The sequence below is a fragment of the Protomyctophum bolini genome, assembly GCF_963924005.1.
Source record: "Protomyctophum bolini genome assembly, chromosome: 12".
In the NCBI taxonomy this organism is placed as follows: Eukaryota; Metazoa; Chordata; class Actinopteri; order Myctophiformes; family Myctophidae; genus Protomyctophum; species Protomyctophum bolini.
Window position 1 is genome coordinate 44,615,620 of NC_137873.1, and position 17,202 is coordinate 44,632,821.

General features: G+C 45.8%; 1 protein-coding gene across 1 annotated transcript in view; it reads right to left on the reverse strand.

Moving 5' to 3' along the window:
- LOC308326314 (dynein axonemal heavy chain 11-like) overlaps window positions 1-17,202 on the reverse strand; it is a gene marked incomplete at both ends in the record, with an annotated part of 226,908 nt that overhangs the window by 204,606 nt on the left and 5,100 nt on the right. The window contains 4 exon segments of the mRNA XM_080779119.1: window positions 488-604; window positions 1,507-1,674; window positions 5,026-5,262; window positions 16,218-16,429. Coding sequence (XP_080635245.1) covers window positions 488-604; window positions 1,507-1,674; window positions 5,026-5,262; window positions 16,218-16,429 — 734 coding nt within the window.

Below are 17,202 nucleotides of genomic sequence, written 5' to 3' on the forward strand. Positions count from 1 at the left end.
CACAGAATCAGAATAATCTAAATTGTCACATCACAGTTTTAAGTAAAAAAATGTAGACCGAATTAGTTTTTGTGCATAGTTTACATCGTGTTGTTTTTCCAAGAAAACAAAAGAAAGCAATAAAGAAAAACATTAAGATCATTCCACACACAGCACACTCTTATAGGGTATTTTTTAGCTAATTTACAAACACTTTCTTTCTTCTAAAGGCTCCGAGTGGCAAATTCCAGAAAGTGACTTTTTCACAGCGAACGTTTTCTGACCTGAGATCAGATTCTAAAAATGTCCTGTTTGAAAATGACAGTTTTCTGAAAAAGCTATGTTTCTATGTCAGTCGTTCTTCGATTTTTCTAAAAATAGCCAGACCTACAAGCTCATAGCGCGCCACTCGGTGGCGTGCTATGAGCTTGTAGATCTGCTATTTTTAAATAGCTTAAAGCATAACATAATGCTAACACCAAAAGGGGTTAAACTCATATCTTTGTACCTTAAAGGAGGCCTCCAGGCCTTTGGCGTGCTGGAAGGCCAGGTTGAGGACGGTGCCGAGTCTCTGGTCAAAGTCTCGGTTCTGGTCCATCAGACGCTTGTAGTCCAACAGGAACCCCTGAACATGAATATGATACAATACTTTAGTCCAACAGGAACCCCTGAACATGAATATGATACAATAATGTAGTCCACCAGGAACCCCTGAACATGAATAATAGTGTAGCTTGGGAGTGAGTCTGTAGTTCTGACTGCAATGGGAAGTTCATTCCATAGTTTAGATTAGGAGTAAGTGTGTGTCTTACATCCATCCCATAGTCCAGAGGGTCGTATACTTACATCCATCCCATAGTCCAGAGGGTCGTATACTTACATCCATCCCATAGTCCAGAGGGTCGTATACTTACATCCATCCTTTAGTCCAGAGGGTCGTATACTTACATCCATCCTTTAGTCCAGAGGGTCGTAGTGTGTACTTACATCCATCCTATAGTCCAGAGGGTCGTATACTTACATCCATCCTTTAGTCCAGAGGGTCGTATACTTACATCCATCCTTTAGTCCAGAGGGTCGTATACTTACATCCATCCTTTAGTCCAGAGGGTCGTAGTGTGTACTTACATCCATCCTATAGTCCAGAGGGTCGTATACTTACATCCATTCTATAGTCCAGAGGGTCGTAGTGTGTACTTACATCCATCCTATAGTCCAGAGGGTCGTATACTTACATCCATTCTATAGTCCAGAGGGTCGTAGTGTGTACTTACATCCATCCTATAGTCCAGAGGGTCGTATACTTACATCCATTCTATAGTCCAGAGGGTCGTAGTGTGTACTTACATCCATCCTATAGTCCAGAGGGTCGTATACTTACATCCATTCTATAGTCCAGAGGGTCGTAGTGTGTACTTACATCCATCCTATAGTCCAGAGGGTCGTATACTTACATCCATTCTATAGTCCAGAGGGTCGTAGTGTTTACTTACATCCATCCCATAGTCCAGAGGGTCGTATACTTACATCCATCCCATAGTCCAGAGGGTCGTACTTGCTCTCCCTCAGAGCTCTCCACCCGTCGTGGAACTCTTCGTTCAGGGCAGACACCATGTCACTGAGGACCTTCCCCCGGGTCCCGCCCAGCTCCATGTGGTCCAGTTTCAGGAAGTCCAGCGCCGACGCAAACAGCTCCTACAGCCAGAGACCATGTTTAAGTGTTCAAATCATCTGATAAAGGAGTGTTGTTTAAGTCTAATACATCTAAAGGCAAACAGCTCCTACAGCCAGAGACCAGGTTTAAGTGTTCACTTCATCTGATAAAGGAGTGTTGTTTAAGTCTACTACATCTAAAGGCAAACAGCCCAAACAGCCAGAGACCATGTTTAAGTGTTCACTTCATCTGATAAAGGAGTGTTGTTTAAGTCTACTACATCTAAAGGCAAACAGCCCAAACAGCCAGAGACCATGTTTAAGTGTTCACTTCATCTGATAAAGGAGTGTTGTTTAAGTCTACTACATCTAAAGGCAAACAACAAAATATTATACCACAATTGTGTAACCCATTTTTCACCCAGGGCCGGCCGGCCGGGCGGGCAGGCAGGCAGGCAGGGAGGGAGGCAGGCAGGCAGTGAGGGAGGCAGACAGGCAGGCAGGCAGGCAGGCAGGCAGACAGGGAGGCAGACAGGCAGGCAGGCAGGCAGGCAGGGAGGGAGGCAGACAGGCAGGCAGGCAGACAGGCAGGCAGACAGGCAGGCAGGCAGGCAGGGAGGGAGGCAGACAGGCAGGCAGGCAGGGAGGGAGGCAGGCACCTGTTTCTTTCACCTCAGAAATATTGCAAAACTCCGGTCCATCATCTCCCACTCTGAGCTAGAACTGTCCGTACATGCATTTATATCTTCCAGGTTAGACTACTGTAATTCACTCTTCACCTGTCTCAACAAAACATCCATTGACAAACTACAACTGGTTCACAATGCAGCTGCCAGATTGCTCACCAGGTCAAAAAAGTCATGTCACATCACACCCATTCTAGCCTCACTGCATTGGCTCCCAGTACAATACAGAATACATTTCAAAATCAGGCAGGCAGGAAGGGAGGCAGGCAGGCAGGCAGGCAGGCAGGGAGGGAGGGAGGCAGGCAGGCAGGCAGGCAGGCAGGCAGGGAGGCAGGCAGGCAGGCAGGCAGGCAGGCAGGCAGACAGGCAGACAGGCAGACAGGCAGGCAGACAGGCAGGCAGGCAGGCAGGGAGGCAGACAGGCAGGCAGGCAGGCAGGCAGGGAGGGAGGCAGACAGGCAGACAGGCAGACAGGCAGGCAGGCAGGCAGGCAGGCAGGCAGGCAGGCAGGGAGGCAGGCAGGGAGGCAGGCAGGGAGGCAGACAGGCAGGCAGGGAGGGAGGCAGGCAGGCAGGCAGGCAGGCAGGCAGGCAGGCAGGCAGGCAGGCAGGCAGGCAGGCTACATACAGAATACATTTCAAAATCCTCACTTTCACCCACAAAGCACTCCACGGCCAAGCCCCTGCCTACATCACCGAACTGATTCAACCCTACACAAACACACGTTCACTCCGATCAGCACCTCCTCGTGGTCCCCAGGACCAGATTAATAACTAAGGGTGACCAAGCCTTTGTAGTGACAGCCCCTAGGCTGTGGAACGCCCTCCCAGGGAAACGGGGAGGCAGACAGGCAGACAGGCAGGCAGGCAGGCAGGCAGGCAGGCAGGCAGGCAGGCAGGCAGGCAGGGAGGCAGGCAGGCAGGCAGGGAGGCAGACAGGCAGGCAGGCAGGCAGGGAGGCAGACAGGGAGGCAGGCAGGCAGGCAGGGAGGCAGGCAGGCAGGCAGGCAGGAAGGCAGGCAGGCAGGCAGGCAGGCAGGCAGACAGGCAGACAGGCAGGCAGGCAGGCAGGCAGGCAGGCAGGCAGGCAGGGAGGCAGACAGGCAGGCGGGGAGGCAGACAGGCAGGCAGGCAGGCAGGCAGACAGGCAGGCAGACAGGCAGGCAGGCAGACAGGCAGGCAGGCAGGCAGGGAGAAAGACAGGCAGGCAGGCAGGCAGGCAGGCAGGCAGACAGGCAGGCAGACAGGCAGGCAGGGAGGCAGACAGGCAGGCAGGCAGGCAGGCAGGCAGGCAGGCAGGCAGGCAGGCAGGGAGGGAGGCAGACAGGCAGGGAGGGAGGCAGACAGGCAGGCAGGCAGGCAGGCAGGCAGGCAGGGAGGGAGGGAGGCAGACAGGCAGGCAGGCAGGCAGGCAGGCAGGGAGGGAGGGAGGCAGACAGGCAGGCAGGCAGGCAGGCAGGCAGGCAGGCAGGCAGGCAGGCAGGCAGGCAGGCAGGCAGGCCTTATAAATAAATTCTCTGGCATCAAATACCACTGTTACGCGGACGATATTCAGCTCCACTGCTCTTTCAAACCTGACAAACTGGACATTTTAACCACCCTCCAGGAGTGTTTGCTCGCTATTGACAACTGGCTGGGGAGCAGCCTCCTGCAGCTGAACGCAACAAAAACGGAGGTGCTGATTGTTGCTTCGGACAAGACTGTCACTAAAGTGGCTTCCTTTATGGGGTCACTCAAGGGAAACATCCGCCCACACCTAAGAAACTTGGGTGTGGTTTTTGACCAGTCCATGCACCTAGACAACCACGTCAAATCACTCACTCGCACCTGTTTCTTTCACCTCAGAAATATTGCAAAACTCCGGTCCATCATCTCCCACTCTGAGCTAGAACTGTCCGTACATGCATTTATATCTTCCAGGTTAGACTACTGTAATTCACTCTTCACCTGTCTCAACAAAACATCCATTGACAAACTACAACTGGTTCACAATGCAGCTGCCAGATTGCTCACCAGGTCAAAAAAGTCATGTCACATCACACCCATTCTAGCCTCACTGCATTGGCTCCCGGTATAATACAGAATACATTTCAAAATCCTCACTTTCACCCACAAAGCACTCCACGGCCAAGCCCCTGCCTACATCACCGAACTGATTCAACCCTACACAAACACACGTTCACTCCGATCAGCACCTCCTCGTGGTCCCCAGGACCAGATTAAAAACTAAGGGTGACCGAGCCTTTGTAGTGACAGCCCCTAGGCTGTGGAACGCCCTCCCCCTGGACCTAAGAACTGTCCTTCCTGAGGCCTCTTTTAAAAAACAACTGAAAACATTCATGTTCAGACAGGCATTTGGTCACCTATAACACTGTTTTTCTTTATCTGTGTGTTTTTATTGTCCTTTTTGTTGCTATGTTTTTTCACTGTTATAATGGCTGCTTGCTGTTGTTACAGTTTTATTTTTTGTACTATTGTAAAGCACCCTGTGCACTCGTGCTGAGAAGGGTGCTATAGAAATAAAGGTCATTCATTCATTCATTCATTCATTCAGGCAGGCAGGCAGGGAGGGAGGCAGACAGGCAGGCAGGCAGGCAGGCAGGCAGGGAGGGAGGCAGACAGGCAGACAGGCAGACAGGCAGACAGACAGACAGACAGACAGACAGACAGACAGACAGACAGACAGACAGACAGACAGACAGACAGACCTCTATCATCAGCAGTCTCTCCATGATGCGGTCAGAGCGCTGGAACACCAGCCTGGCGGGGAAGTCCCATCCGGGCCGGTCGACCTTGCCGTGGTCGTAGTAGCTGTGGATCTTCTGCCGATGGAGGTGGAACAGCCGCTTGAAGCTCCTGAGCACCGAGACGCTCACCCGGACCCTCTCCACGCCTTCCTCCAACTCCATCTTAAACAGCTCCTCTGGCAGGAGATACACCACCGCCTGGGGCACACGACACATACATGTTATTGAACGCCTGGGACACATGCAACATACATGTTATTGACCACCTTGGGACACATGCAACATACATGTTATTGAACGCCTGGGACACACGCAACATACATGTTATTGAACGCCTGGGACACACGCAACATACATGTTATTGAACAGGTTCAGGTTCAGGTTCAGGTTCAGGTTCAGGTTCAGGTTTATTTGTCATTTGTATAAATACAGAGTATACATACAATGAAATTTGTTTTGCTCAGAGCACTCACAATCTTACAAACACAGGACAACAAAAAGACGAAAAACAGGAAAAGAAAGTGCAAGTGAAATGAAGTGCAATACAGTTCGAGGTCAGCTGTTCAGCAGCCTGACTGCCTGGGGGTAAAAACTGTTACTGAGACGGGTGGTACGAGATTTGATGCTCTGGTAGCGTTTTTTGGAAGGGAGTAGTTTGAACAGGGTATTTGCGGGGTGGCTGGTGTCTTCCATGATGTTATGGGCTTTTTTCATACAGCGCGTGGTGTATATGTTATGGAGACTGGGTAATTCTGTAGTGCCGATGATTTTAGCTGCTGTTTTAATGGTCCTCTGCAACCTGTTGCAATCCTGAGCGGTCGTGTTACCGTACCACACTGTGATGCAGCCAGTTAAGACACTTTCGATTATACATCGATAAAAATTCACTAGACCTTTAGTACTTAAGCCAAATTTTTTAAGGCGCCTCAGAAAGTACAGTCGCTGCACCTGGCACACATGCAACATACATGTTATTGAACACCTGGCACACATGCAACATACATGTTATTGAACGCCTGGGACACATGCAACATACATGTTATTGAACACCTGGGACACATGCAACATACATGTTATTGAACACCTGGGACACATGCAACATACATGTTATTGAACGCCTGGGACACATGCACCATACATGTTATTGAACACCTGGCACACATGCAACATACATGTTATTGAACACCTGGGACACATGCAACATACATGTTATTGAACGCCTGGGACACACGCAACATACATGTTATTGAACACCTGGGACACATGCAACATACATGTTATTGAACGCCTGGGACAAATGCAACATACATGTTATTGAACACCTGGGACACATGACACATACATGTTATTGAACGCCTGGGACACATGACACATACATGTTATTGAACGCCTGGGACACATGCAACATACATGTTATTGAACGCCTGGGACACATGACACATACATGTTATTGAACACCTGGGACACATGACACATACATGTTATTGAACGCCTGGCACACATGACACATACATGTTATTGAACGCCTGGGACACATGACACATACATGTTATTGAACGCCTGGCACACATGACACATACATGTTATTGAACACCTGGGACACATGACACATACATGTTATTGAACACCTGGGACACATGCAACATACATGTTATTGAACACCTGGGACACATGCAACATACATGTTATTGAACGCCTGGGACACATGCAACATACATGTTATTGAACGCCTGGGACACATGCAACATACATGTTATTGAACGCCTGGCACACATGACACATACATGTTATTGAACACCTGGGACACATGACACATACATGTTATTGAACGCCTGGGACACATGACACATACATGTTATTGAACGCCTGGGACACATGAAACATACATGTTATTGAACACCTGGGACACATGACACATACATGTTATTGAACGCCTGGGACACATGACACATACATGTTATTGAACGCCTGGGACACATGACACATACATGTTATTGAACACCTGGCACACATGACACATACATGTTATTGAACACCTGGGACACATGCAACATACATGTTGTTGAACACCTGGGACACATGCAACATACATGTTATTGAACGCCTGGGACACATGCAACATACATGTTATTGAACGCCTGGGACACATGCAACATACATGTTATTGAACACCTGGGACACATGCAACATACATGTTATTGAACGCCTGGGACACATGACACATACATGTTATTGAACGCCTGGCACACATGACACATACATGTTATTGAACACCTGGGACACATGCAACATACATGTTATTGAACGCCTGGGACACATGACACATACATGTTATTGAACGCCTGGCACACATGACACATACATGTTATTGAACACCTGGGACACATGCAACATACATGTTATTGAACACCTGGGACACATGACACATACATGTTATTGAACGCCTGGCACACATGACACATACATGTTATTGAACACCTGGGACACATGCAACATACATGTTATTGAACGCCTGGGACACATGCAACATACATGTTATTGAACGCCTGGCACACAAGACACATACATGTTATTGAACACCTGGGACACATGACACATACATGTTATTGAACACCTGGGACACATGACACATACATGTTATTGAACACCTGGGACACATGCAACATACATGTTATTGAACGCCTGGGACACATGCAACATACATGTTATTGAACGCCTGGCACACATGACACATACATGTTATTGAACACCTGGGACACATGCAACATGCATGTTATTGAACACCTGGGACACATGCAACATACATGTTATTGAACGCCTGGGACACATGCAACATACATGTTATTGAACGCCTGGGACACATGCAACATACATGTTATTGAACACCTGGGACACATGACACATACATGTTATTGAACGCCTGGGACACATGCAACATACATGTTATTGAACGCCTGGGACACATGCAACATACATGTTATTGAACGCCTGGGACACATGCAACATACATGTTATTGAACGCCTGGGACACATGCAACATACATGTTATTGAACGCCTGGGACACATGCAACATACATGTTATTGACCGCCTGGGGCACATGACACATACATGTTATTGAACGCCTGGGACACATGCAACATACATGTTATTGAACACCTGGGGCACATGACACATACATGTTATTGAACGCCTGGCACACATGCAACATACATGTTATTGAACGCCTGGCACACATGCAACATACATGTTATTGAACACCTGGGGCACATGCAACATACATGTTATTGAACGCCTGGGACACATGCAACATACATGTTATTGAACACCTGGGACACATGCAACATACATGTTATTGAACACCTGGCACACATGCAACATACATGTTATTGAACGCCTGGGACACATGCAACATACATGTTATTGAACACCTGGGACACATGCAACATACATGTTATTGAATGCCTGGGACACATGCAACATACATGTTAGTGAACGCCTGGGACACATGACACATACATGTTATTGAACACCTGGGACACATGCAACATACATGTTATTGAACACCTGGCACACATGCAACATACATGTTATTGAACGCCTGGGACACATGCAACATACATGTTATTGAACGCCTGGCACACATGCAACATACATGTTATTGAACGCCTGGGACACATGCAACATACATGTTATTGAACGCCTGGGACACATGACACATACATGTTATTGAACGCCTGGGACACATGCAACATACATGTTATTGAACGCCTGGCACACATGACACATACATGTTATTGAACACCTGGGACACATGCAACATACATGTTATTGAACGCCTGGGACACATGACACATACATGTTATTGAACACCTGGGACACATGCAACATACATGTTATTGAACGCCTGGGACACATGCAACATACATGTTATTGAACGCCTGGGACACATGACACATACATGTTATTGAACACCTGGGACACATGCAACATACATGTTATTGAACACCTGGGACACATGCAACATACATGTTATTGAACGCCTGGCACACATGACACATACATGTTATTGAACACCTGGGACACATGACACATACATGTTATTGAACACCTGGGACACATGACACATACATGTTATTGAACACCTGGGACACATGCAACATGCATGTTATTGAACACCTGGGACACATGCAACATACATGTTATTGAACGCCTGGGACACATGCAACATACATGTTATTGAACGCCTGGGACACATGCAACATACATGTTATTGAACGCCTGGGACACATGCAACATACATGTTATTGACCGCCTGGGGCACATGACACATACATGTTATTGAACGCCTGGCACACATGCAACATACATGTTATTGAACACCTTGGGCACATGACACATACATGTTATTGAACGCCTGGGTCACATGCAACATACATGTTATTGAACGCCTGGGACACATGACACATACATGTTATTGAACACCTGGGGCACATGCAACATACATGTTATTGAACGCCTGGGACACATGCAACATACATGTTATTGAACGCGTGGGACACACGCAACATGCATGTTATTGAACACCTGGCACACATGCAACATACATGTTATTGAACGCCTGGCACACATGACACATACATGTTATTGAACGCCTGGGACACATGCAACATACATGTTATTGAACGCCTGGGACACATGCAACATACATGTTATTGAACACCTGGCACACATGCAACATACATGTTATTGAACACCTAGGACACATGCAACATACATGTTATTGAACACCTTGGACACATGCAACATACATGTTATTGAACGCCTGGGACACACGCAACATACATGTTATTGAACACCTGGCACACATGCAACATACATGTTATTGAACACCTGGGACACATGCAACATACATGTTATTGAACGCCTGGGACACATGCAACATACATGTTATTGAACGCCTGGGACACATGCAACATACATGTTATTGAACGCCTGTGACACATGCAGCATACATGTTATTGAACGCCTGGGACACATGCAACATACATGTTATTGAACACCTGGCACACATGCAACATACATGTTATTGAACACCTGGGACACATGCAACATACATGTTATTGAACACCTGGGACACATGCAACATACATGTTATTGAATGCCTGGGACACATGCAACATACATGTTAGTGAACGCCTGGGACACATGACACATACATGTTATTGAACACCTGGGACACATGCAACATACATGTTATTGAACACCTGGGGCACATGCAACATACATGTTATTGAACGCCTGGGACACATGCAACATACATGTTATTGAACACCTGGGACACATGCAACATACATGTTATTGACCGCCTGGGGCACATGACACATACATGTTATTGACCACCTTGGGACACATGCAACATACATGTTATTGAACGCCTGGGACACATGACACATACATGTTATTGAACACCTGGGACACATGCAACATACATGTTATTGAACACCTGGCACACATGACACATACATGTTATTGAACGCCTGGGACACATGCAACATACATGTTATTGAACACCTGGGACACATGACACATACATGTTATTGAACACCTGGCACACATGACACATACATGTTATTGAACGCCTGGGACACATGCAACATACATGTTATTGAACGCCTGGGACACATGCAACATACATGTTATTGAACGCCTGGGACACATGCAACATACATGTTATTGAACACCTGGGACACATGCAACATACATGTTATTGAACACCTGGGACACATGCAACATACATGTTATTGAATGCCTGGGACACATGACACATACATGTTATTGAACGCCTGGGACACATGCAACATACATGTTATTGAACGCCTGGGACACATGCAACATACATGTTATTGAACACCTGGGACACATGCAACATACATGTTATTGAACACCTGGGACACATGCAACATACATGTTATTGAACGCCTGGGACACATGCAACATACATGTTATTGACCGCCTGGGGCACATGACACATACATGTTATTGAACGCCTGGGACACATGCAACATACATGTTATTGAACGCCTGGGACACATGCAACATACATGTTATTGAACACCTGGGACACATGCAACATACATGTTATTGAACACCTGGGACACATGCAACATACATGTTATTGAACGCCTGGCACACATGCAACATACATGTTATTGAACGCCTGGCACACATGCAACATACATGTTATTGAACACCTGGCACACATGCAACATACATGTTATTGAATGCCTGGGGCACATGCAACATACATGTTATTGAACACCTGGGACACATGCAGCATACATGTTATTGAATGCCTGGGACACATGCAACATACATGTTAGTGAACGCCTGGGACACATGACACATACATGTTATTGAACACCTGGGACACATGCAACATACATGTTATTGAACACCTGGCACACATGCAACATACATGTTATTGACCGCCTGGGGCACATGACACATACATGTTATTGAACGCCTGGGACACATGCAACATACATGTTATTGAACGCCTGGCACACATGCAACATACATGTTATTGAACGCCTGGGACACATGCAACATACATGTTATTGAACGCCTGGCACACATGACACATACATGTTATTGAACACCTGGGACACATGACACAAACATGTTATTGAACGCCTGGGACACATGCAACATACATGTTATTGAACGCCTGGGACACATGACACATACATGTTATTGAACGCCTGGGACACATGCAACATACATGTTATTGAACACCTGGGACACATGCAACATACATGTTATTGAACGCCTGGGACACATGCAACATACATGTTATTGAACGCCTGGGACACATGCAACATACATGTTATTGAACGCCTGGGACACATGCAACATACATGTTATTGAACGCCTGGGACACATGCAACATACATGTTATTGAACGCCTGGGACACATGCAACATACATGTTATTGAACGCCTGGGACACATGCAACATACATGTTATTGACCGCCTGGGACACATGCAACATACATGTTATTGAACGCCTGGGACACATGCAACATACATGTTATTGAACGCCTGGGACACATGCCACATACATGTTATTGAACGCCTGGGACACATGCAACATACATGTTATTGAACGCCTGGGACACATGCAACATACATGTTATTGAACACCTGGGACACATGCAACATACATGTTATTGAACGCCTGGGACACATGCAACATACATGTTATTGACCGCCTGGGGCACATGACACATACATGTTATTGAACGCCTGGCACACATGCAACATACATGTTATTGAACACCTGGGGCACATGCAACATACATGTTATTGAACACCTGGGACACATGCAACATACATGTTATTGAACGCCTGGGACACATGCAACATACATGTTATTGAACGCCTGGGACACATGCAACATACATGTTATTGAACGCCTGGGACACATGCAACATACATGTTATTGACCGCCTGGGGCACATGACACATACATGTTATTGAACGCCTGGCACACATGCAACATGCATGTTATTGACCGCCTGGGGCACATGACACATACATGTTATTGAACACCTGGGACACATGCAACATACATGTTATTGAACGCCTGGGACACATGCAACATACATGTTATTGAACGCCTGGGACACATGCAACATACATGTTATTGAACGCCTGGGACACATGCAACATACATGTTATTGAACGCCTGGGACACATGCAACATACATGTTATTGAACGCCTGGGACACATGCAACATACATGTTATTGAACGCCTGGGACACATGCAACATACATGTTATTGAACGCCTGGGACACATGCCACATACATGTTATTGACCGCCTGGGACACATGCAACATACATGTTATTGAACGCCTGGGACACATGCAACATACATGTTATTGAACACCTGGGACACATGCAACATACATGTTATTGAACACCTGGGACACATGACACATACATGTTATTGAACACCTGGGACACATGCAACATACATGTTATTGAACACCTGGGACACATGCAACATACATGTTATTGACCGCCTGGGGCACATGACACATACATGTTATTGAACGCCTGGGACACATGCAACATACATGTTATTGAACGCCTGGCACACATGCAACATACATGTTATTGAACGCCTGGGACACATGCAACATACATGTTATTGAACGCCTGGCACACATGACACATACATGTTATTGAACACCTGGGACACATGCAACATACATGTTATTGAACGCCTGGGACACATGACACATACATGTTATTGAACGCCTGGGACACATGCAACATACATGTTATTGAACACCTGGGACACATGCAACATACATGTTATTGAACGCCTGGGACACATGCAACATACATGTTATTGAACGCCTGGGACACATGCAACATACATGTTATTGAACGCCTGGCACACATGACACATACATGTTATTGAACGCCTGGGACACATGCAACATACATGTTATTGAACGCCTGGGACACATGCAACATACATGTTATTGAACGCCTGGGACACATGCAACATACATGTTATTGACCGCCTGGGGCACATGACACATACATGTTATTGAACGCCTGGCACACATGCAACATACATGTTATTGAACACCTGGGACACATGCAACATACATGTTATTGAACGCCTGGGACACATGCAACATACATGTTATTGAACGCCTGGGACACATGCAACATACATGTTATTGAACGCCTGGGACACATGCAACATACATGTTATTGACCGCCTGGGGCACATGACACATACATGTTATTGAACGCCTGGCACACATGCAACATGCATGTTATTGACCGCCTGGGGCACATGACACATACATGTTATTGAACACCTGGGACACATGCAACATACATGTTATTGAACGCCTGGGACACATGCAACATACATGTTATTGAACGCCTGGGACACATGCAACATACATGTTATTGAACGCCTGGGACACATGCAACATACATGTTATTGAACGCCTGGGACACATGCAACATACATGTTATTGAACGCCTGGGACACATGCAACATACATGTTATTGAACGCCTGGGACACATGCAACATACATGTTATTGAACGCCTGGGACACATGCCACATACATGTTATTGACCGCCTGGGACACATGCAACATACATGTTATTGAACGCCTGGGACACATGCAACATACATGTTATTGAACGCCTGGGACACATGACACATACATGTTATTGAACACCTGGGACACATGCAACATACATGTTATTGAACACCTGGGACACATGCAACATACATGTTATTGAACACCTGGGACACATGCAACATACATGTTATTGAACACCTGGGACACATGCAACATACATGTTATTGAACGCCTGGCACACATGCAACATACATGTTATTGAACGCCTGGGACACATGCAACATACATGTTATTGAACACCTGGGACACATGCAACATACATGTTATTGAACGCCTGGCACACATGCAACATACATGTTATTGAACGCCTGGGACACATGCAACATACATGTTATTGAACACCTGGGACACATGACACATACATGTTATTGAACACCTGGGACACATGCAACATACATGTTATTGAACGCCTGGGACACATGCAACATACATGTTATTGAACGCCTGGGACACATGCAACATACATGTTATTGAACACCTGGGGCACATGACACATACATGTTATTGAACGCCTGGGACACATGCAACATGCATGTTATTGAACACCTGGCACACATGCAACATACATGTTATTGAACGCCTGGGACACATGCAACATACATGTTATTGAACGCCTGGCACACATGCAACATACATGTTATTGAACGCCTGGGACACATGCAACATACATGTTATTGAACGCCTGGGACACATGCAACATACATGTTATTGAACGCCTGGGACACATGCAACATACATGTTATTGAACGCCTGGGACACATGACACATACATGTTATTGAACGCCTGGCACACATGCCACATACATGTTATTGACCGCCTGGGACTAGGGATGTCAGTAACGGATAGTTTCCCAGCCGGTTAGCCGATAGGATTAACCGGGTCATTAACGGATAGTGGTTGATTTTTTAATAGGCTACCCCAAATGTAATATGCATGATGTATAGGCTGCATAATTAAAGTTGGTAGACGAATGGTATACATTTATTTATGCTCCTTTTTAAAAGACAAACTAAAAAGCAACATTTAACAATATAAATAAATTGTTGTAGGCTTAATCATCAATAAACAACGCATCGCATCTGCATGATGCATGCATCTGCGCGTCTACAGTACAGAGGTTCTAGTCCAAAACATAAATAAGTCCAGTCCAGATCTGAGCAACCTATAAAGCCACTGGACGCATGGGCATGGGCTTTTTTATTATTAAGGAAGATCAGCATGCATGTCCCCGTGTTCCGTTTGTTGACTTTTCGCTGACGAGAAAACCCTCAAACATCGATAGCACATGGCTAACTTGATAGCCGTAAGCCGTGCCAGTGTGGGGACTCGAGGAGACGGATAGGAGGAGGAGGTTGAGGAGGAAGCGACAGCGGCTGTAAACGTTCTCCCTCCAGGCCAAATGGCCAATAATGGATTTAATAATGTAGGTCTCTGCATTGATACGGTCGACATGTGTTAATCTCGTCTCGCTGTCAGCCTGTCACTCACTTACATTTTGACTACCGCAACGCTACCGTTGTAGGCTTGTCGCCAACTAGCCACTGAAGTACAACAGAGAACGGGGACATTGAGGGGGCAGAAAACAGAGCCAGAGCGCTGTTCATGCAGCCTGGAGTGTGACAAGCTGGGCGGCGCAAATAAGAGCAATTTTAGGCATGTGTGCAACATGACAACTGTTTTAAAGTATTGTACAGTGACAACTACAGTCTCTGTAATGTTAATGTTGTACTATTACTAAAAACGATCTAAAATAAAGGGATTTAAGATCAGAACACGCATTTATTATTATGCAAATTAACCTTTAAAGCTGATAATAATATCCGGATGTTTCTTAACGGTCGGCTAACCGGTTAGCCGGTTAACCCCTGACATCCCTACCCGGGACACATGAGGAGGTTCTGGAGGTTACCTTGTCTATCAGGAGGTTCTGGAACTCCCTCAGCAGCACCACCATGCGCTGTGGACGGCAGTAGAAGTCCGAGCGGCTCCACACCAGACTCAGGCTGTGGAACAGAGCCGGGAGCAGAACCTCCGTCTGGGAGAAGCTCCGCTCCTCCAAGCTGCTGATCAGCCTCCGGAGAGGACGCAGGTGCAGCTCGATGTCCTCCGCCTCCACCACCGCTGGAGGAGTACACAGTACGTCAATATGAAGTACTCTAGTACACAGTATGTCAATATAAAGTACTGTAGTACACACAGTATATCAATATAAAGTACTGTAGTACACAGTACGTCAATATAAAGTACTGTAGTACACACAGTACATCAATATAAAGTACTGTAGTACACACAGTACATCAATATAAAGTACTGTAGTACACACAGTACATCAATATAAAGTACTGTAGTACACAGTATATCAATATAAAGTACTGTAGTACACAGTATGTCAATATAAAGTACAGTAGTACACAGTACGTCAATATGAAGTACTCTAGTACACAGTATGTCAATATAAAGTACTGTAGTACACACAGTATATCAATATAAAGTACTGTAGTACACAGTACGTCAATATAAAGTACTGTAGTACACACAGTACATCAATATAAAGTACTGTAGTACACACAGTACATCAATATAAAGTACTGTAGTACACACAGTACATCAATATAAAGTACTGTAGTACACAGTATATCAATATAAAGTACTGTAGTACACAGTATGTCAATATAAAGTACAGTAGTACACAGTACGTCAATATGAAGTACTCTAGTACACAGTATGTCAATATAAAGTACTGTAGTACACACAGTATATCAATATAAAGTACTGTAGTACACAGTACGTCAATATAAAGTACTGTAGTACACACAGTACATCAATATAAAGTACTGTAGTACACAGTATATCAATATAAAGTACTGTAGTACACAGTATATCAATATAAAGTA